This window comes from Mustela putorius, unplaced genomic scaffold, assembly GCF_011764305.1.
Source record: "Mustela putorius furo isolate JIRA1106 unplaced genomic scaffold, ASM1176430v1.1 tig00000545_pilon_pilon_pilon, whole genome shotgun sequence".
Lineage (NCBI taxonomy): Eukaryota > Metazoa > Chordata > Mammalia > Carnivora > Mustelidae > Mustela > Mustela putorius.
In genome coordinates this window covers 61,015-84,638 of record NW_025421410.1, presented here as the reverse complement: position 1 = coordinate 84,638, position 23,624 = coordinate 61,015, and the positions used below count along the sequence as shown (strand labels likewise).

The 23,624-nt window shown below is 44.6% G+C and overlaps 1 protein-coding gene and 1 long non-coding RNA gene across 5 annotated transcripts in view; one reads left to right on the top strand and one right to left on the bottom strand.

Annotated features, from left to right (window-relative positions):
- The window catches only part of LOC123392382 (translation initiation factor IF-2-like), a 74,763-nt gene extending 63,836 nt beyond the window's left edge, over positions 1–10,927 (top strand). The window contains exons 1-3 of one of the 4 annotated variants that reach the window (XR_006607106.1): positions 4,622–5,058; positions 10,244–10,330; positions 10,415–10,927. Coding sequence is in view for 2 of the 4 variants with exons in the window: in XM_045081216.1 (XP_044937151.1) it covers positions 4,630–4,683 (54 nt within the window). In the remaining 2 variants the exon portion in view is untranslated. Of the gene's footprint in view, positions 1–4,621; positions 5,059–10,243 lie in introns of those variants that run through there. The other 3 variants (XR_006607105.1, XM_045081217.1, XM_045081216.1) reach the window with 3 other exon arrangements.
- Positions 4,003–22,369, bottom strand: LOC123392383. Its single transcript, XR_006607107.1, has 3 exons — positions 22,227–22,369; positions 21,119–21,246; positions 4,003–4,698 (listed from the first exon to the last, which is right to left on the bottom strand). It is a non-coding gene; the product is annotated as an uncharacterized LOC123392383 (long non-coding RNA).
- Positions 22,370–23,624: the final 1,255 nt, after the last annotated feature.

Here is a 23,624-nt window from a genome sequence, read left to right as displayed (position 1 = left end):
AACACTAATGAAAGAAAAGAAAGAGGAGAGAGAGAGAAGAGAAGAGAAGAGAAGAGAAGAGAAGAAGAAGAAGAGAAAAGGAAAGAAAAGAAAAGAAACATCCTACGTATAGATATATGTTGGTGCAAGTCAAGAAAAAAAGGGAAAGATAAGACCTGTGTTACTTACCCCAGAACAATCAGCAAAAGTAGAACCAAAGAAAGTTAAATAACACCTTTAGTGAACTGAGCCCAAAGATCAACACAGAGATATATACTTGGTCAAACACTTATTCAAATAACAGGGAAAAACAGATGATTTCTGGAGAGGTCATTAAAGAAACTGAAGATGAATGATCTCAGAATGGAATTTTGAGATATCTGGATGCTCAGCAAATATACAAGTAGGCAAAAATGATATCTCCATCAAGTAAGTACTGTTTCCCAAGCCAGGATGAAAACTGCAAGTTGGAAGCAAACCCGTAAGCAGAAGTGACATGTAGGGTCAGAAGTAACGTGTATGGTGATCAGATTTGAAGTGTTCTCATTCTGTTTGGAATAACATACGTGTATTCATTACTTTGCATTTTAAGTTAATTTGGCATGTTAAACTTTGAAGAATAATTTAAAAGTGACTGTGTACTTCCATAATAGTGCAGTGGTTGTAGTTACAAAAATAATACTTACACTGAGTCGATCCAAAAGAAGAAAGGAGGATAGAAGCATAAATCCATCAGGATAAATAGCAAAAAAAATTGAGTAAAAATATATAAAAATGGATAAGTACTCATACTAAATGTAAATGGACTTAACATGACAACTCAAAGGCTGTATCGACTTTGGATAATTTATTTAAAAACATAGGTACATATAAGTACCCATAAATGTTTTTGATGAAGATGTTGGGGAAGATATTAGGCAAACACTAATGAACAAGACAGAAAATTGAGGCATATTCATGAATAGTAAGACAGACATGCTTGGAGATCAAAAGCATTATTTTGTCTTTAGAAGGTCAATGCCTAAGAATACATTGTCTGATTCAAAGTAAAGAATTCTGATTCTCAGCTCCGACATGAACTAGCTGTGTGGCCTAGACAAATCACTTACCTTCTCTGGACCTAATTTTCCAGATCTGTCACTTGGGGATCATGACAGCATGGATCACTCGAGGTGGTGAGGATTAAAGGAGAGTCCACTTGGTAAATCTTGCATAAACACTTGCATGATTTGGGGTGACTTCTCCCATTCTTCTACCTGACTCCAGGGCCTTGCTCCATGCCAGACACATGATAGTGGCTCAGATTGCTGAAGGAATCAAATCTCATTTCTGTGGCCCTTTGGCTGTGGGCCCAGAGAACCAAAGCAGCTCCCAGAACACCCTCCCCACCTGGGCCGCCTCTGGGGTGTTTTTCCATCAGACCTGGTGACTTGGTGGAGAGGGAACCTTGGCCTTGTCACTACCTTTGTGCTGAGTTCAGTGGAGCTGGGATGGCAGCGGCTCCTTCGGGAGAGCCCCTCCCCACAGATGCTAGAAGTGAAGTGGGGAAGGCTGGAGTGGGAATAGAAGCCCCTCCAGAGTTGACCTTGCACCCCAAGGGGAGCAAGTTACTTGTACAGGAGAGCAGGCCTCAAGCTAGCACCACTGCTCCCTGCTGTGTGCCTGTGGACATATCCCTCCACCCCTCCTGAGCCTTGCTTCCTGGACAATGGGCTGTCGATGACATGGGTGGCCCCTAGAATTATTGAGAAGCAGGTGAAGAGTGGAGCATACAGTAAGCACTTCTTAAATGTACAGGCACTGCTGTCTCAGCTTTTCCTGTAGAACTCCTGAATTCCACAGATAAGAAAACTGAGGCCCAGAGAGTGCCAGGGACTTGTCCAAGGTCACTGAGTCTGTATATTGCTGGTTCCAGCTGTGGCTTTAACCATTCTCCCTGCTCAGTCCCCAACAACCAGCAAGGTTGTGCTTCTGGGTGGACCAGGCAGGGGTCTCCCTAGAGCAGAGGGGTTGGGTGGGAGGGGGGTGGTAGAGAGCAATAGGAACAGTCACCTTTACCCAGGGCCTTGTTCTCTCATGAAATCCTAAAAACTCTATGAAAGCGCTATTGTCAGCCCCATTTTACAGATGAGGGAACAGGGGCTCAGAGAGGTGACTGTAGCTTGCCCAGCAATACAGTGAAAAAAGGATCCTCTCGACCTCAACACCCCAGCACCAGATTTGTTGAACAAAGGAAGCAACAGTGGACATCCAGGGACACCCAGTGTGAATTCTACAGTTTTAGGAGTTCAATCTGCCTTCCCCAACCTGGAGATGGAGAGAGGACCATAACAGCATCTCTCGTCTGGGGGTCTTTGCAAATTGTCAAAGCTCCAGAGGGCATGCCCTAATCCCACCCTACACACCTGCTCTACCTCTGGTTGGCAGAAGCCTTCCCTGCATACCTTCAGGAGCTGCAGATGGGCGTCAGGGTGTCATTCAGAATTCTGGGGACATGTGGAACCAGCACTGCCTCCCTTTCACCCTCTCCACCAGGCAGCACACAGAGGCTCACCAGTCTCTCTCCCTGGGGTTACCCTGGACTGCTCCAGCCTCCAGCCAGTAACCTAGGGCCTTAGCAGCCCACTGGGTCTTAGAAGGTCCTCTCCTCCCTGCCTGGAAGAGTGTCTCTCCCCTTTCCCTGTGCTTCCTGAGCCCTTTGGCCTCCAGTGTGAAGGTCCAGGTTTTGGGTCCTGCCTACCTTCCAGCCTCTGAAGGCACTGTCTCCATTGTGCCCCCCCCACCCACAGGAGACATAGGATGGCTTCTCAGCTTCCATTCCCCCAGGGAGGGACTCCCAATCACGAGGTCCAACAGGAAGAACCACGTCTTGGTTGGAAACACGAATTCCAGGGACAGTGATTTCTGGGGATGTCTGTGGACAATTACATTCTGAGTTCTGCTGCCCACTTGTCCTCTGACATCTAGTGAACTCTTGTCCTCTCTGACCCTGGGTTTCCTTTACTCTGCCATGAGTAGTGTAGAGATTACTTATACCTTTTTAAAACCCCACCAATATTTTTTTTCCTGACATTTTTTTAGATTATTTCTTTTCAGTGTAACAGCATTCATTGTTTTTGCACCACACCCAGTGCTCCATGCAATCCGTGACCTTTCTAATACCCACCACCTGTTTCCCCCAACCTCCCACCCCCTGACCCTTCAAAACCCTCAGATTGTTTTTCAGAGTCCATAGACTCTCATGGTTTTCTTACAGAAACACCCAAGAGTTCCCCATGGTTTGTTTTCTCCTACATGGAGAGGAGAGGGAATCCCAGCTTGGAGAGCTGCAGGTGCAGGCCTGGTGGTCACTGGTTAAGGGGCATTGACTGGCCTTTAACCATGTAACGATGATGATCACAAACTCATACACATGGTTTAATTGTGCCGCCCCTGAGCTAAGTTCTTCACTTACATTAATGTGTTTCTTCACATCATCTTTGGGAAGTGGATACTGTGGGCCACTCTGTCTTGCAGATAGGAGAGCCAAGGCAAGCAGAGGGTTAACCACCTGTCCCAAGTCACCCAGACGGGAAGGTTTTGCTGACTTGAGTCCATTCTCTGAGCTGTGTCCTAACCAGTCTTCTTTGCCTGAGCAGACCTTGGTGCCTGAACTACCTTCATCTGTGGAGGTCTTAGAGCATGCTGGAGTGTGGTGGGGAAGGAGAGAAGGTGCTATGCAGCCCGTACATCAGGCTTGAGAGCAGGAGCCTGCCTGTCCTCTGAGCCCAGTCTTGCCCCTCTCCAGGGAGTAGGGATTTATGGATAGAAGCCCAACTAGGCAGGAAGGGTAGACAAGGGCCTGCACCCTCAGGAGCTGAGAGGTGACACCTTCTGCCCTGTTCCCAGGGGAGGGTGGTTGGGAAAGATGGAGCAGCAAGCCAAAGAGAGAGGAGTTGAAATGGGAGAGCAGAGCAGGGGAGAGGGAGGGAGGAGGGAGACATAAAGGGAAAGAAGGTCAACCACCATTTTTAATTTTTAGATTCCTAGTGTTGATGACACAGAGGCGATCTGGTCAGTCCTCATTTTCCAGAAAGCAAATGGAGAACAGATTGTTTACTCAAGCTTGTTGACATTATGGTGACAACATTAACCCCAATAACTGTAATCTGAACACTTAGCATGGGCCAGTCTCTTTTCACAGACTAGCTCCTTAACCCCCCGGACAGGTCTTGTGTTCCAAGTTTCCATTTTACCTACAAGGAAACTGAGTCTCAGAGAGGTGAAGTGACCTGCCCAGAGCTGCACAGCACTGGACAGGCTATAATCAAACCCAAGTTCCCAGATTCCAAGTGCCAGAGACTCGACCACCCAGTGTCCCATGGTCCAAGGAAATTTCTCTTTTTTGAGCTCCTACTATGTGCTGAGCACCATGTGAGGTATGAGGGATACAGAGATGAATAAGACAGACCCATTCTATGGCCAGTTTTTCATGTGTCCTCTGCACTGGGAACCTTGAGGGTAGAGCGAACTTGTTGCCAGCATCTACTACAGAGCATGGCACATGGTGGGGTCTCAGTTAATGTTGGCTGAGTAAATGCATCCTCATGTGGCCTTGCTTGCTTCACCCTTTACATCCCTAACATTCCACATTCACATTTCTTCCTCCAGGTCTTCTTTGCCCCAAACTGCTTCCTCTTCTCCTTTTATCGAATCGTCCACTAGAGGATTTCTTGACAACTAAAAAGAAGAAAAGAATTGGAAATATCAGAGCCCCCCCCCCCCAAACACCCACCAGGGCAGGAAAATGCTCACATTGGGGGGCTGTGTGACTTCCTGGAGCTCCTGCTGCAAGGGGGCCCAGCCATTCTGATTCCCCACCCTGCTCCCTGCCCACCACTCAGGGCTGTTCAGCATGGTTCAGCAGTGCAGACCTGGGTCAGGAGCCAGGGTGACACCAGTAAAGCTGTTGAGGGGGCCAGCAGAGAGACCTGAAAGACATTGAAGGTGTAAGAATCTCCAGTACCTGCATGGCGCCGGGTTCTTTGGAAGAACCATCCAAAGAGGGAAAGGGGAAGAAACACAAAGTGGAGATCAAAGGTAAGGATGCAAGAAAATGAAAAGAGAGGACTATAGTGATAAATTGCAGGCACAGTTTTGCCCATTCTGTGCGAGTCTTCAACATCTTCAAAGTAGTCTTTGAGGGGACAGGGCAGCAATGACATTGGGATGTCCGTGGAAAAGAAAGTGGAGAAGAAGGGAAGCTAAGGACTCAGAGCGGGCCCTGCTGCTCCCAGGATTATGTCTGCAGATCTCAGGATCTGCTGTCCCCTGATCTGAGGACAGATTCTGTCCTCAGCTTTGCAGTTGACTGATAAATGCAGCTTCCCTGGGCTATGGGACCACTGAGGCCACCCCAGCACGATGGCAGTATGTGGGACCACTGTACACTTGAGTATTTGCAGGCATGTACATGAATGCCAGAACTGCCTTGCTCTGTGACTAATGATCTCATGGTTAAGTGGTAAATGCTTGTTAGTGGCCAGCGCAACAACATTGGGACCCATGCTTGGGTTCACAGTTTGGCTTTTCCAACCTAGGCAGTCAAGAGCATGGGCCATCCCTCTCTGCACCTTCTCCTCAAAGAGAGGGAATGGCCAACAAACCCCCAGGTCCAGAGGTGGTGAGAGAGGAACGTGGTGTTGTATGTAAAGTGTGCAGGGGTAATGAGATTTCTGAAGGGAGATCTGACACTTGCTTTGGGCTGGGTACATGGGAAATACCTCCCGAGGGAACACACATACACTCACATTCACAGTCATACCATGCAGACTTACATACACACACAACTCTCACACGCACATGAACCCAAACCACCTAAGTAACTAAGTTGCTTGCAGAGCCCATAGATTGTGGCCAAAGCTCTCTGCTGAGCATTCATGGCACCCCATCCCTCCATTCCGGCAGGACCCAGAATCAGGGTAGCCACGCAGGCCAAAGCAGACAGGAAAGCCCCACCTTCTTCAGCACTGAGGTACTTCTTCAGCACGTGATTCCAGAATATGTACAATTTTAGATTCTTTTTGCATCCATCTGTGATTAAAAAGTATGAAGATCATATCATCTTGTACACTGTATACATATGGCTTTGTTCTCTTGATTTTATGGAAACAGATGGGATACACAGCCCCCAAAAGAAAAAGTTTGGGCTTTTCATGGCAGACCTCTCAAGTGCATTTTGGTCAGCAAATACAGACTTCTTTGTCAAGGAGGAGGCTTTTTTTTTTAAATTTCATTTCAGTGTTAACAGTATTCATTGTTTTTGCACCACACCCAGTGCTCCATGCAATCCGTGCCCTCCTTAATACCCACCACCTGGCTCCCCCCCCTCCCAACGCACCTTCAAAACCCTCAGGTTGTTTTTCAGAGTTCATAGTCTCTCAGCATTCACCTCCCCTTCCAATTTCCCTCAACTCCCTTCTCCTCTCCATCTCCCCATGTCCTCCATGTTATTTGTTATGATAAGAGGGGGATTTCTTACTGAGAAAATTGCTTACTGCCATACACTTTGTAACTGATGCTGTCGATTTTTGCTCTATTTTTTTCCCCCAGTGAGTAAAGTGATAAAACTTTATTAAGTCAGGATACAGAAAAAGCTCTCAAGAGTGAGAGGGGTCTCGACAGGGTCGCCAACGAGGGCCTTTAAGGTTGGTCTTTTAGAGACAGCTAACCAGGGAACTTAAAATCTTTTAAGATCTCTATTGATAACACATTCAGTGGCTTAATTCTTTTTTAGGGGCTGGTTATTCTTTGTTGATCACAGGTGATTATCATAACGATATGTACCCCACAGGACCCACACCACATGCCTGTGGCAGGGTGGTCCTCCATCCCAAATGCCTCTGGTTTCTCCACACCTTCACATTTTGGGGATTTCTGTGAGCCTGATCCCATAGTCCCCTATCTATCTCTCCCTACCAGCCCCAATTATCCCTTACCCATTCCTCCCCGTGGAATAGTAACCCTAACTGCTGTTAGGGAATGGGATGATGCCTGCTTTGTTTCCTGATGAAATGGGATGGCAGGCTGTGTGACAGTTAGAATCTATCCATTGTTAAAATGTTTGTCCTGGGGGCACCTGGGTGGCTCAGTGGGTTAAATAAAGCCTCTGCCTTAGGCTCAGGTCATGATCTCAGGGTCCTGGAATTGAGTCCCACATCAGGCTCGTTGCTCATCAGGGAGCCTGCACTTCCCGTCCCCCTGCCTGCCTCTCTGCCTACTGTGATCTCTGTCTGTCAAATAAATAAATAGAATCTTTAAAAAAAAAATGTCCTGCCCGGAGCGATTCAATGCCATTCTTATTAAAATACTACTGGCATTTTTCAAAGCGTTCAAACCAACAATGCTAAAATCTGTATGGTAGAAGAAAAGACCCTGAATCACCAAAGGGGAATGATGAAAAAGAAAAAAAAAGCTGGGGCATCACGTTGCCTGACTTCAAGCTGTATTACCAAGCTGTGATCACAAAGACAGCATGGTATTGGCACAAAAACAGACACATAGACCAGTAGAACAGAATAGAGACTCCAGAAATGGACCCTCAACTTGATGGTCATCTAATCTTTGACAAATCAGGAAAAAATATCCAATGGGAAAAAGAGAGTCTCTTGAATAAGTGGTGCTGGGAAAATTGGATGGCTATATATACAAGAATGAAACCGGACCATTCCCTTACACCATAAACAAAACTAAATTCAAAATGGATGGAAGACCTCGATGTGAGACAGGAATCCATCAAAATCCTAGAGGAGTACATAGGCAGTAACCTCTTCGACATCAGCCACAGCAGCTTCTCTCAAGACATGCCTCCAAAGGCAAGTGAAACAAAGCCAAAAATGAACTGTCTGGGCTTCACCAAGATAAAAAGCTTCTGCACAGCAAAGGAAACAGGCAACAAAACTAAGAGGCAGCCCACACAATAGGAGAAGATATTTGCAAATGACATTACAGATAAGGGGCTGATATCCAAGATCTATGAAGATCTTCTCAAACTCAACACTCAAAAAACAAATAGTCCAGTCCAAAGATGGGAAAAAGACTTGAACAGACACTTCTCCTAAAAAGACATGCAATGGCTAATAGACAGACGAAAAAATGCTCACCATCACTAGCCATAAGACAAATACAAATCAAAACCACACTGATATGCCACCTTATACCAGTTAGAATGGCAACAATTAACAAGTCAAGAAACAACAAATGTTGGCGAGGATGTGGAGGAAGGGTAAACCTCTTACACTGTTGGGTGGTTCGAAACGCCAGCTGGTATAGCCACTCTGGAAAACAGTATGGAGTTTCCTCAAGATGTTAAGAATAGAGCTACTCTTCCACCCAGCAATTGTGCTACTACATATTCACCTCACAGATACAGATGTAGTGAAAAGAAGGGACACATGTACCCCAATGTTCATAGCAGCAGTGTCCACAATAGCCAAAGTGTAGAAGGATCCATGGAGGAAAAGGGGAGTTAGAGAGGCGAAGGGAGTTGAGGGAAATTGGGCGGGGAGGTGAACCATGAGAGACTATGGACTCTGAAAAACAACCTGAGGGTTTTGAAGGTGCGTGGGGTGGGAGAGTGGGGGAGCCAGGTGGTGGGTATTAAGGAGGGCACGGATTGCATGGAGCACTGGGTGTGGTGCAAAAACAATGAATACTGTTAATACTGAAAAGAAATTAAAAAAAAAAAAAGAAGATGTCGTCCATATATACAATGGAATATTATTCAGCCATCAGAAATAATGAATACCCACCATTTGCACTGACATGGATGGAGCTGGAGGGGAATATGTTAAGGAAAGAAGAGTCAAGCAGGGAAAGACAATTATTGTATGGTTACACTCATCTGTGGAACATAAGCAATAGCATGTAGTGCCATAGGGGAAGGGAGGGAAATCTGAAAGGCAAGAAATCAGAGAGGGAGATGAACCATGAGAGACTATGGACCCCAAGAACCAACCTTAGGGTTTCAGAGTGGAGGAGTATAGGGGGAAGGGGTAAGAGGGTGATGGGTATTGAGGAGGGTATATGCTGAGATTGGGTGTTATAAGTAAAGAATAGATCATTGAGCACTACATCAAAAACTAATGATGTACTACTCTACAGTGGCTAAATTAATATAATAAAAAAATATATAAAAAAACAATCTGGGGTTCCTGGGTGGTTCAGTGGGTTAAGCCTCTGCCTCCCTACCATGAGACCATGATCTAGAGACAAAGAATTTCTAGAACCTGCAGGCTCCCACTTCTCAGATTCCCTTCAGAACGGGATGTGGCAACCATCTGCCCTTTGGACCACATGCCCCAGCATTCCCTCTAAGAGGAAGAGGATTCTTTCTCAGGCTCCTTTCAGCCTGAGAAAGGAGCAGCCTGAGAAAGGAGCCTGGGAACAGAGGAGGGGTCGTAGATGAAATATCCCTTTAATCTGAAGAGTCTGATGGAACATGGCCTCTGGGATTGGGTTTGGTGAGAGCCCCATTCAGGGAAGATCAAGAACAAGGCAAAAAGCTATTACTAATGCCACTCAGTGTAGAAATGTAGGGTCTTCCCCTAGAAATAGAGATGGGAAAAGGATCACGAGATCTGGGGTTGAAGGGCCTCATCTTGGTGCTAGGCTCCCCAAACACAGGCACTACATCCTTGCTGTCATTCAGCACCCTCTCCAGCCTCCCTTTTCCCTGACACCAACTGAATATGCTGTGGCTCCTTCTCTTTAGTCATGATCGCTCCCGCTGTCTGCTCAGAGGTGAGACCCATCATGAACTGAAGTCATTCCTGACAGACTCAAGGGATTTCTGAAAATGTTATTTTCCTCTCAGGACCCTGGGAACACTTTCCTCCATGGTGTTGGGATTTTGTCAGATGAAACCAGATGTATTTGGCATACGATAGACTGCACACATTTTTAAGTCATACAATGCCGTAAGTTCTGACACACAACACACCCATGAGGCAAGGGGCGGGATTTTCTTTGTCTTTTTCGAAATGATAAGTTCACACCAGCAACTGTGCTATTTAGGGAGACATAAATCCTGGAAACACACACACACACACACAAAAAACTACATACCTATTCAGAATCACACCTCGTCTGTTCACACAGAGACACAGCCCACCTCCACATACACAAACTCACTACCTGAACACTAAAGAGCCACTTACAAAGATATGACCATGGTTATGCACATAGAAAACCCATTGTTTCACCACACCTCTGATCTCCATTCCAGTGGGAACCCAGGATCTGATGGTGCCCCTGACTACAGACAGTGAGAGACTGATTCCAGAATATACACCTCTTTGGGCAGCACCTGAAGGTATGGAAAGGAGGGCACCATGAGGCTCAGGTCATTTTGTATACTGTCTGACTTCATGATCTTTAATTCTCTCAATGACATTAGGAAACCAGAGGGAACCCAGTGTTTGGCCCCCACGGTAAGGAAACAAGACGCCTGTAGGAAAGTGTTTTTCCTTGGAGATGTGTCTGCCCAGTCCACTCAGGATTGTGCCTACAAAATGCTTCATCCAAGCAGGCAAACTGTTGCTGAGGGAAAGAATGCCACCACCGCAATTCTTTTTTTTTTTTTTTTAGTATCATTGGTGAAGTTCAACCAACCTTTATTTGTCTATACATATTAGGTACATACTAAGTGTTTAACAAATGCGTTTGTTCACAGAATCCAAAATCATTTTAACTAATGTAATAATAAAGCTAGAAAAGTCTAGTGTAGACTACTGCTGGTCTAAAATGAAAGCATGATCTACTAACTATAGAAAGTTCTTTTCAGCAAGAACACTTGGGCTCCCTGCTTTATGTATCTTGTATAGGTACCTCATAAAAGTTTACCAAATTTAAAAGTTAAATAAGAAATAACCATGAGAGACTATGGACTCTGAAAAACATTCTGAGGGTTTTGAAGGGGTGGGGGGGTGGGAGGTTGGGGTACAGAGTCGTGGGTATTATAGAGGGCACGGTTTGCATGGAGCACTGGGTGTGGTGCAAAAATAATGAATACTGTTATGCTGAAAATAAATAAAAAATATATTTTAAAAAAAGAAAGAAATTACTTTCTTAGCTTTAAGAAGTGAGGTTATATGATAATATTTCTATAATTTGAAAAAAACAGTATCAATACCTTTTCTAAATAATGATAAATTTACACCATTTTCTTTCTTTTTTCTTTTGTACACCATCGCAATTCTAACCAGGTTTGCTGTTGCCATTGGCGAATGTCCTCTCAAATCAGATGATGGTTGACAGGAGACAACCACTCAGCACTCTCCCCAAAAGGAAATTATATATATATATGTCCTCTCAAATGTGTGTGTATGTGTAATTACACAATTACACATACACACACATTCAGACACATATACAGTTGAAACATCATTTTATTTCCATATACAAGCAATTTATATTAGGAAAATGAATTTTTTAATATTATGTTCAATTCGCCAAAATGTATGATCTGATTTTCACCTGAATTTCATGAAAGAAACCAAGAAAACAATGCTTGTTCCTTGGGTGAAGACAGGCATGCTCACCTTGGCAATACGCCATTCTTTCTGCACTTCCATGCTCTGGCGAGGCCACACTCAGACTGAGCCGATGTCCACATATAGACAGACATCAAGAATGTACCTGTCAGCACATTGGTAGTGCTGCTCAAGATTAATTCAGGGAGGGGCACCCAGAGGGCTCAATCCTTTCAGCATCGGCCTTCCGCTCAGGTTATGATCACTGTAATCTCGGGACTGGCAAGCTCCCCACAGGAGGAGGATCGGGAACAAGGGTTAATATATTTTTGATACCAAACTCCGTATAAAAATGTAGGGCCTTCTGCAATTGCATTACTGGGTATTTATCACAAAGATACAGATGTAGTGAAAAGAAGGGCCAACTGTGCCCCAATGTTTATAGCAGCAATGGCCACAGTCGCCAAACTGTGGAAAGAACCAAGATGCCAGTCAAGAGATGAATGGATAGGAAGGTTTGGTCCATATACACTATGGAGTATTATGCCTCCATTAGAAAGGATGAATACCCGAGGGAGGACTCAAGATGGCAGAGAAGTAGCAGGCTGAGACTACTTCAGCTAGCAGGAGATCAGCTAGATAGCTTATCTAAAGATTGCAAACACCTGCAAATCCATTGGCAGATTAAAGAGAAGAACAGCAATTCTAGAAACAGAGAAACAGCCACTTTCTGAAAGGTAGGACTGGCGGAGAAGTGAATCCAAAGTGACAGGAAGATAGACCCCGGGGGGAGGGGCCGGTTCCCGGCAAGCGACGGAGCAATGGAGCACAAAATCAGGACTTTTAAAAGTCTGTTCTGCTGAGGGACATCGCTCCAGAGACTAAATTGGGGCAAAACCCATGCAGAGTCAGCGTGGCCTCAGGTCCCGCAGGGTCACAGAAGGATCGGGGGTGTCTGAGTGTCGCAGAGCTTGTGGGTACTGGAATGGGAAAGCCGGCTACAGAGACAGAGCTGACAGTAAGCTCACAGCTGGGGATTACCTTGAACCGGTCGCAGGATCGGTGAGCTCAAAGCCTGGCCGGAGGTCAGGCAGACGGGAGTTACTGGGTGCTGTTCTCTGAAGGCGCACTGAGGAGTGGGGGGCTGAGCTCTCGTCTCCTCCAGGCCTGAGACCAGGAGGCCACCATTTGTATTCCCGTCCTCCGGAACTCTAGGGAAAGCACTCAGGGAACAAAAGCTCCTAAAAGCAAAGCCGAGCGGATTACTCAGCCGGCCCCTGGTAAGGGCAGTGCAATTCTGCCTGGGGCAAAGATACTTGAGAATCACTACACCAGGCCCCTTGCCCAGATGATCAAAAAGAAATTCAGCCAAGATCAAGTTCACCTACCAAGGAGTGCAGTTTCAATACCAAGGAGAGCAGCAGAATTCCAGAGGAGGAGAAAGCAAAGCGTGGTACTCATGGCTTTCTCCCTGTATTTTTTAGTCTTGCAGTTAATTTATTTTTTTTACTTTTCATTTTTATCTCTTCTTCTGCTAAAATTTTTTTTTACTTTTACCCTTTTCTTTTTTAATGTTTTTTAAATAGTGTAATATATATATATATTTATACTTTTCTTTATTCATTTTCCTTTTTTAATTCTTTTCGTTTTTTTTTTTTTTTACTTTTTTTTTCTTTCTTTTTGAACCTCTTTTTATCCCCTTTCTACCCCCTCACGATTTGGAATCTCTTCTGATTTGGTTAAAGCATTTTTTCATGGGGTTGTAGCCACCCTTTTAGTATTTTACTTGTTCCTTCATATACTCTTATCTAGAGAAAATGACAAGGCGGAAAAATTCACCACAAAAAAAAAAAAAAAAAAAAAAAGAACAATAGGCAGTACCGAAGGCTAGGGACTGAATCAATACAGACATTGGTAATATGTCAGATCTAGAGTTCAGAATGACAATTCTCAAAGTTCTAGCCAGGGTCGAAAAAGGCATGGAAGATATTAGAGAAACCCTGTCGGGAGATATAAAAGCCCTTTCTGGAGAAATAAAAGAACTAAAATCTAACCAAGTTGAAATTTAAAAAGCTATTAATGAGGTTCAATAAAAAATGGAGGCTCTCACTGCTAGTTTAAATTAGGCAAAAGAAAGAATTAGCGATATAGAAGACCAAATGACAGAGAATAAAGAAGCTGAGCAAAAGAGGGACAAACAGCTAAAGGACCATGAGGGGAGAATTCGAGAGATAAGTGACACCATAAGACGAAACAACATTAGAATAATTGGGATTCCAGAAGAAGAAGAAAGAGAGAGGGGAGCAGAAGATATACTGGAGAGAATTATTGGGGAGAATTTCCCCAATATGGCAAAGGGAATGAGCATCAAAATTCAGGAGGTTCAGAGAACGCCCCTCAAAATCAATAAGAATAGGCCCACACCCCGTCACGTAATAGTACAATTTACAAGTCTCAGTGACAAAGAGAAAATCCTGAAAGCAGCCCGGGAAAAGAAGTCTGTAACATACAATGGAAAAAATATTAGATTGGCAGCTGACTTATCCACAGAGACCTGGCAGGCCAGAAAGAGCTGGCATGATATTTTCAGAGCACTTAAGGAGAAAAACATGCAGCCAAGAATACTATATCCAGCTAGGCTATCATTGAAAATAGAAGGAGAGATTAAAAGCTTCCAGGACAAACAACAACTGAAAGAATTTGCAAATACCAAACCAGCTCTACAGGAAATATTGAAAGGGGTCCTCTAAGCAGAGAGAGAGCCTACAAGTGGTAGATCAGAAAGGAACAGAGACCATATACAGTAACAGTCACCTTACAGGCAATACAATGGCCCTAAATTCATATCTCTCAATAGTTACCCTGAATGTTAATGGGCTAAATGCCCCTGTCAAAAGACACAGGGTATCAGAATAGATAAAAAAAAAAAAACCAAACCCCTCTATATTTTGCCTCCAAGAAACTCATTTTAAGCACGAAGACACCTCCAGATTTAAAGTGAGGGGGTGCAAAAGAATTTACCATGCTAATGGACATCAGAAGAAAGCAGGAGTCAAATCCTTATATCAGATCAATTAGATTTTAAGCCAGAGACTATAATAAGAGATGAGGAAGGACACTATATCATACTCAAAGGGTCTGTCCAACAAGAAGATTTAACAATTTTAAATATCTATGCCCCCAACGTGGGAGCAGGCAACTCTATAAACCAATTAATAACAAAATCAAAGAAACACATCAACAATAATACAATAATAGTAGGGGACTTTAACACTCCCCTCACTGAAATGGACAGATCATCCAAGCAAAAGATCAGCAAGGAAATAAAGGCCTTAAACGACACACTGGACCAGATGGACATCACAGATATATTCAGAACATTTCATCCCAAAGCAAAAGAATACACATTCTTCTCTAGTGCACATGGAACATTCTCCAGAATGTTGGGTCTGTCAGAGGGTTTTATTTTTCTATGATATCTCCATCGTTGGGCCGATATCTGGGATAATTTTTCACCTGCGAAGGAAGAAAATCTCAACATTTGTGACAATCTGGATGGCCCTGGAGGACTTCATCTTAAGAGTAATAAGCCAGACCCAGTGAGACAAATATGGCATCACGTCACTTATATGGGGAACCTCAAATAGTCCAATACGTAGAAGCAGAGAATAGAATAGGGGCTGGAAGGAGGAGCAAAGAGGGGAATGTTGACGATAGAATAAAGTTTCAACAATATGGAAGAAATGAGTTCTGGAAATGGACCTTCCTACATGGGGCCGGGGATTAACAACTCTGTATTCCAGGCTTAAAAATCAGTAAAATGTTGGAATGTAGGTTACGTGTAGCTTAAGTGTCCTTTACTACCACAGGAAAAGATGGGGGAAAAGATCTAGCAGACACTATGTGAGACTATAGAGAAAGACAGAATGACACTGTCAATGAGAGTGTGGGGTTGGTGATTTGTCAAGAGTGACTATACTGAGGAGTGGGAAATCTGGGACAGGAATGGAGTCGAATCCTTGGGTAGAGAGATCCCTCAATACCTGAGATCTTCCCAGGGCACCTGAGATCATGCCCTGCAGTCCTGAACCAGGGCTTTCTCAGTTCCGTCTCATTCTCAAATCCTCCTGCCCCATGTGGGAATTTTGGAGACACTTGATGCCCTGGAGGAGGTGCCTGAGCCAATGGAACAGTCCAAATCCTAACTCGGCCTCCTACCACTAGGTTTCAATCCCCAGCCTTGAACACAATGCAGATGGCCCCATGAGAAACCCCTCTGAAGAGCCAGTGGAAGCCAAGGGCCATCCACCCACAGCATTCATACTCCTAGCTCTCTCATGTGGAGCCTTCCCTGTGACCAGTGGACCACCCTCAGGGACCAGTGGTCTGCTGGGATCCCAAGCTCATGCAGAAGCCAGGACATTCCAAATGATGGCTCTACCAAGAATCTGCTTCCCTTCAAAGAACTAAGCCTGGCTGAGCCATTCCTCCCAGTTAACTGGGAAAATGGCCACCTGGCCTAGTGCTTTGGTGGTTGATTAAACAAGCCTGGGACCTCCAGTGTCTCCTTGGTTATTGATTTGAGTAAGTCTCCAAACAGCCTGGACGAAGGGCTGGCTACCTCAGAGTGAACAGGGACTCAGTGCGCACATTCCCTGTTCCTTCCTCCCTCCCCCAGATCCAGTCTCTATAGACTCCTCATTCTTCTCTACACCCTGCAGTGGCAGGGGACCAAGTCCCACCTCCTTTGAGGGGAACCCCTCTGGGGCACCTGTGTGGCTCAGTGGGTTAAGTGTCTCACGTAGGGTCATGTCATGATCTCAGGGTGCAGGGATCGAGCCCATCCTCTGCTTCTGCACTCAGCTTGGTGCCTGCTTGTCCCTCTTCTCCTCCGCACCTTCCTCATACCCAGTGCTCCCGTTCTCTCTCTCTCTCCCACTCAAATAAATATTCTTTCAAAAACCGGGAATATAAAAAGGACCCATAGGGAGGGACACTTCTAAACACACTCCCCCACGAAGCTCCCCCTCTCATGACACTCCTTGAGGATCATGCAGACCTCTTTTTGCATTCATCTCTCCTCTGCTCTATACTCCTTGGCACCTGATAATGAGTGACATTTCATTGAGAGACCAGATTCAAATCTAGGCACAACATTGTGTTTCTTGGTTAGGAAGCAACCAAAGTGCTTGGTCCTTGGTGAGGAAGCTCACCAGTTGTTGACAATTTGTAAATAAACAAGTCCTGTCATTGAAAACCAAACACCATTCTTAGTTCTATGTTGATTTCCTTCTGGTCTTGCTGTGTGTTGCCAGGTGTATATATTCATTAAACATGGACTCTTTCCATGCTTGCACTTACTAGCCAACAAAGGGAGAGCACTTTAAGGAGGCAAGGTCCCTCCTGGAGCATGGACACTCCCTGACCCTGCAGGACAAGCCTGTCAAAATAAGGATGATGGACACCAGGCTGTTACAAGCGTTTGAGTTCTTATTGGTCAGTGTCCCTAAAGTGTGTTATTCACAGCATCCAAGCATGTTTTTAGGGCTTATGGGGGAGAATGTTATCCAATATACTACACTAGGTCCCCATTTATTCTTTTTTTTTTTTTTTTTAGTATGCTCCATGCCCAACATGGGGACTGAACTCATGACCCTGAGATCAAGAGTCAAATGCTCCCCTGACTGAGTCAGCCAGGAACCACCCATTATGATCCCTATTCTTATTTTATTTGTGAAAAGGGACCATGCCATGACACTGACCACTCTCTATCTCAGCTCTACAAGACAATGGCAATGAGGGCGGTGGAGAGAAGGCTAATCATGAACTGGTTCTCTGAGTCCCTTTCATGGTCCCAGGAGTGTCCCTGGGCTCACAGGATTCCTGCATACCAGGACTTACTCATATTGGCAATGCCATCAAATATAGTGAAAGAGTCTCCTCAGTTCTGACTGGACTGAGGTCAGGTGCTGAGGAGTAGCCCTGTATTAAAACATAATTTGACTGGGTTGTCCTAAAGGGTGCCTCGAAACCCTCAAAATCTCTGAACTAACCAGGCTTTCTATGTCTCTTTCCAAGTAAAGTCTATGGCAAGGTCTGTACTTGCGGGGCCCAGGAGCTTTGGTGGCCTATGTGACCCCTGAGTTGACGTCATAATGCTAAATAGAGCTTGGGATTTCCCTTGGCTCAGGTAATTCCGGACGTACACGCTGAGACTATAGCTCTATGCACAGCACTAATGATCCCATGTCTGAGTAATCAGTGCAGTTCAGTTCAGTAGTTAGAGCATGAGCCCTGGGACTACAGGCCTGGGTTCACCTCCTGGCTCCTTTACATAGGAGACCATGAACCTGGTCACATTCATCCCTATGCCTGCATTCCTCCACCTGGGAAATATGGAGTGTAAACAAAACATCCAATATGGGCATGATGAGCATTTACTGAATTAATGCATGTCACATGGTCAGGGAGGCTCATTAGAGGGTACAGATCTTGTTGGAGATCTCACAATTTCACAACTTCCAGAGCTGGGTCACATCTGGGCATTTGAGTTCCCAGACCATTGCTTTGTGGCACAGCTGCTTTGCCTAAATACAAGTGTTTTACCCTAACACAATTTCTTTTGGATGGATCAGAGGCATCAAGAAGCCAATAAGGAAAAAACAACCAATTGCTGATTCCCTGAATACACTCTCTTGGACCCTTGGTAGAAATAGTCATGATTATTTTCTAGATTGTTCCAGTTGCCTGACTCATGGTCAGCAGACCAAATGAGAGGAATCCCAGGGTAAAGGATGGCAGGGTCACTATTGCAAAGTCTAGTGTTTTAAAGCATGTGAAACAATGCCACCTTGCATTATGTATTCCTCACACAAACATAAGTGCGTCCAAACAACATGAGTTTCTGAGGCCCTTGTCACAGTAAAAAGCCATAGCTTAGCTGTTGGAAAGAGATCTGGAGGAAAGGTCAAGAGAACTAACAAACACTCTATCGAAACCACTCTAATGAAGACTCTTTCTGCTTTTGAGCTACCATCTCATGGACAAGTGTACATGTTTATCCACATACATGTAATGTTTGTCTCTACTCATGGTCTACATCACCCATTGTTCTTTGTGCATTCCTAACAATCTTTGTGCTTGGGTATCGATCCTTCATTAACACAATTCATTAACCAATTAGCCATCTTTAACCATATGTTGAAAGACTGGCTATTCATTGTGTAACTGAGGACAAAATGTGCTTATAGTTTCACCATGCTTACTTCTGGCAACTGAAAGGGATGGGGGATAGCATATGACCTAGACAGCATATCACCTAGGAAAAGTAATTTTGGATAACAGCCAAAGAAGAAAGGGAAACATCTGCTAGGGGGTCATAAGTGAAATGTAGACTCTCCAATTCTTTGGATCTCTTTGGGGCACCTGTTTCTAGGAACAAACCAACATGTGCCCCAAATCCTGAAATGCATACCCATTTTGGGATAAACGATACAGGAAGACATTGTAAAACATGGATAGAACAATCATAAATATCCTCCATATCGACCTTTCTGCGTTCACTCTCACTTAAAGAAAGGAGGAATGTGAATATACAATTTTGGACGTTAAATGAAATATATGATTAATTAAATCAATATATAATTTTGGACGGAAATGAAAATAGACATTGCCGTATTTTCTCCCCTAGGGGAACCTACTGTGTCAAGGGTGCGGTGCAGGATATCACAGGGAGGAGTACAGTTTTCACACCAAAGACAAAAGGCAACTAGCTTGGTAGAATAACCAAAAATAGAAATCAAGGGATAAAACTAAACTATAAAACATTTGTATAACTCCGAATGACAAATTGGAGAGAGAAAATTTTCAATGATGAGAAAATTTTGGAGGAAGAGTGAACTATCTGGTTAGTAGCAAACAGCAGTCCGGAATTCTGGAAGAACATATTGCAACAGCAGCCACACAAAATATTTCTGATCCTGTTTCCCATTCTTGAGAGTTGTACGTGTCTCAATGACACACTCAGCTCAAAGAGGGACCGTTGGACAGCACAGCAGAGGTGTATCTCTCGTCGCCATGGTGATGGTGTCATCATAGACCTTTCAGAGTCACTACAGCTGCACAGTGGCCAACTCCTTCTGTCCAGACAGGTGTCTACTCACAGACAAGGGTGGCACATGAGAGGAAAGACTTCCTTTCCAAAGTTGAACTCTGGCCTCACACATTATCCCTCTGTTTTTGAAAAAAATGACATAAGGGGAGGTGACCTACCCGCCCCCCCATAGAGTCAATAGCCAAACTTTAGGGTGAAGAAGGGAAAAAAACACATATTGAGATAAATAGAGGTCCCATTCTTGATTGAGAACACCATCCCTATCCATTTTTACCATCCTGAGTCACCAGACATTTCTAGAACAAAGTTTAACATGCGTCCCAGATGAAATCAAAAGCAATGTTAACACCAATTCCATTTTCCAAAGTCATATTTCTCTAAGCACATACTAATTAAATTATGTCATTCTCTCACCATCTATGTATTTGATCTGCTTTCTCTCTGTGTGTAGCTAAGGCTAGGTACTTCGTTATCTCTCAACATTTGTGAACTCACTGACCAATTTCTCGGTCAATGTGTGTGGGAATAACAGGCTCTTCGTGAGAAATTATGAGAAACGAATCACTGTTTTTTCAACACAGCATTTCTGTATGAGTGGACAAGTGGAGGGAAATACATAAAATCAATACTTATCTAAATGAAGTATTTTAAATACTCTCCAAAAGGTAGGGTTCAGTGTGTGTTCTGGCACATAGATGGATACTACATGATTTTGTTCTGTTCACGAAAAGGATCAAAAAGAGAGACCGTGGACCCTGAGAATCAAACTGATGGTTTTGGAGGGGAGGGGTGCGGGATGCATGAGCCTGGTGGTGAGTAGTAAGGAGGGCACATATTGTATGGAGCACTGGGTGTTATACATAAGCAATAAATCTTGGAATGCTGCATCAAAAATTAATGACATATTGTATGATGACTAACAACACAGTAAAACTTTAAAAAAGGAAAAGAAAAAAAAAAAAAAAAACAAGGAATAGTGCAGAGGACCATAGGGGGAGGGAGGGAAAACTGAATGGGAAAAAAACAGAGAGAAAGACAAGTCATGAGAGACTCTGGATTCCTGCAAAAAACTGAGGGTTACAGAAGGGTGAGGGGAGGGGAGCAGAGGGGGTATCGGGCGATGGGTATTTAGGGGGACACATGTGGTGAGGAGCACTGGGTGTTCTATGCAAACAATGAGTCATTGAACACTGCCTCAAAAACTAAACATGTACTCTATGGTGGCTAATTGAACATAAGTAAAACAAAGAATGTAGACAAAAGAGGAAAAAAACAACTAACAGTCCACACGTTGGCTAGAGATGTTGTTTACTGTTCAACAGGAGCCCATTCTGGAGTTGGAGTGTATCTTGATGTCTAGAGTTAGAGGCACTACCGATTGACTTGATCATCCACCCTTGCATACAGGAGAGAGGAATGTGGCTGAACATCTCATAGTTTTGTCTTAAATATGGGTCACTGATTAAAATAGACTCATTATTCTGAAATGAACCTAAAGAGTGTGTTTCCACAGTACCTTCAAGTGGGCCAACCATAGGGGGCCCGTTGTATGGCCAGATGTGATGTTTCCCAAATCACAGCTTCAGGCCAGTTGATATTCTTCACCTCGGGTGAACATTTCTTCTTAATTCTTGAGGCAAGATCCTGGGAAATGCATCATAATAGAGAGAACTGTGGACATCTTGCTGGCAGAAGAACCCAGGGAAATGGGTGATAACCTATTCCTAGTTCAATCCTTTCATCTCATTATTCATCTGCTGCCTGCTCAGTAGAGCCTCCTGAATCCAAGTTGGGCTTGTGGAGGTTTTGCAGTTGGGGGTGCACTAAGAACACCGGACAGATAGGTCCTGTGGGCACATACCTTCATTTCATGGAGGCATCGGAGAAATGTAGCAACGGACAGTATGCATGACTGATGGCCTGGGGTCCAACTCCATTTAGGAGCCATCAGTATGCAGAATGTTACATAGACCCCTCTGGGTCTCATTTCCCTGAGATGTTGAAATGTGAATATGGCCTACTTATCAGTATGATATTATGAGGCTAAACATAATTAAACACAAGGAAAGCCTTAAGAAAAAATAGATGAGTGGTGTTTCCTAATTGCCCTAGTGTTCAATCCCTGAGTGACTGCAAGAAGTAGACACTTGGTAGTGGTTGAATCCAGAGAGGGGATATGGACGGCTCCACAGCAGGGAGGAACGAAGCTCCCTCTTAGCTTTCACATGGGAATGGTGTTTCACAGCTCGTGGATGACACCTTTGACCATCTCCTGTAATTCCCAGGTGGGCCCTTTTGAGGTGTGGGGGGACAGAAAGGGGTTGTAAGCCATATCCTAGAGTGAGGGCCCTGAAATGTACAGAGATAAATTGACATGCCAGGAGTTACCATACAGATGAGGATGGGTCCAGGACAGGAATAGAGTTGGTTCCCTGGGGGGAGAGATCCCTGAACACGAGTCACCATCCTGGGGCACCTGAGATCATGCCCTGTCGCCCACAACCAAGTATCTTTCTTGGACACTCCTGCTGGAGGAGGTGCCTGAGCCAACAGAAAAGTCCACATGCTCACTCAGCCTCCCACCTCTAGGTTTCACCTCCTGACCCAAAACACAAAAGAGTTACCTCCAAGGGAAGCCTCTCTAAAGTGCCAGTGGAAAACCCACTGTGGCCATCCTCCCTCAGTGTTCACATGACCAGCTGTCTCACATGGAGCCTTCCTAGGGACCAGCTGACCACACTTAGTGGCCAGTGAGTGGTCTGCTCAACTGCTCAACTGCTGAGAACATGGGACATTCCAAACCAACTGTCATAGGATGGCTCACCAAGAATACTGACCAACCCTGGATGACCAGTTACTGTGCACACACTGGGAAAATGGCCACCTGCATTGGTGCTTTGGTGGCTTAATAAATTAAACCTGTGACCTTCAGTGTCTTACCACTTGTTGATCTGAGCAAGTGTACAAACAGCTTGGCCTAAGGCCTGGCCGAGAGTGAACAGGGGCTGCACTGGCTCTGAGTGGGCAAATTCCCCACTCCTTTGCAAAGCGTCTCCCCAGATCATGTCTCTACAGACTTTCTCCATTATTTCCTTACAGGGCAGGGACTTGTTCCATCTCCTCTTAAAGGGGCCCTTCCATACTAACAACCAGCCAACTTCCTCCCCAGGATACTCACCAAGGGTCTCCAGAATTATTTTCCTATTTTCTCTTGCATTTAGGGAAACTCTATGCTCATCAGTTCCAAACTTTTGGAATTCATGACCTCACTTCAAGTCTAAAATTTTGCCTGCACTATGTCCCAGACATCCAGAATCTTATTCAGCAACTCCACATGGTTGTGTAACACCTCAGTCTTCATATTTCTAAAGCTGAAGAAAAAGGGAAGGGAACTTCTGGAAGCAGACCCTTGCTGGAGCAATCTTGGAAGTTGAAATGGAGCGGGAGTTGTACGTGTCCAGAGCCATCCAAGTCAGGAAAACACCAGTGTGGGTAGTACCTGAGCCAGAACCAGACTTCACAGGGTTCCCTTAGAGCAGGGTGGGCCTAGTACCCCTGACTTAGCCCAGCTCCATGCCTGGGGAGTCAGCCAGTATCACTTGCATTTGGGCAGAGATTCAAGGGTAGCATAGGAGTAGGGAAACATTGTACAGCCAGAAGCAAAGGCTTCAGGGATGCCACAATTTAAGCCTCTGGGCATAAGGAAGCTGTAGCCGGTGGTCTAGAAGCATGGCATCCCATGTCTTTGTCAGGGCTATTGTATCTGCTGGGCCTCAGGTGCGTATAGGGAAAGAAATCAGGCACAGACTCAGTTACAAACCATTTCCTGGTCATTTGAGGACAATTGCTACAGAGGTTATTGGTTCGCTTTGTAGGCCAGATGGACCAGATTGTGCTCTGATGCCTTCCAAGGAGAAAACTGTAGATAATGGGTTGATTTCCTGGGATATACACTACAGGCCAGAGACCTATCTTTTTTTTTAAGATTTTATTATCTGACAGAGAGATCACAAGTAGGCAGA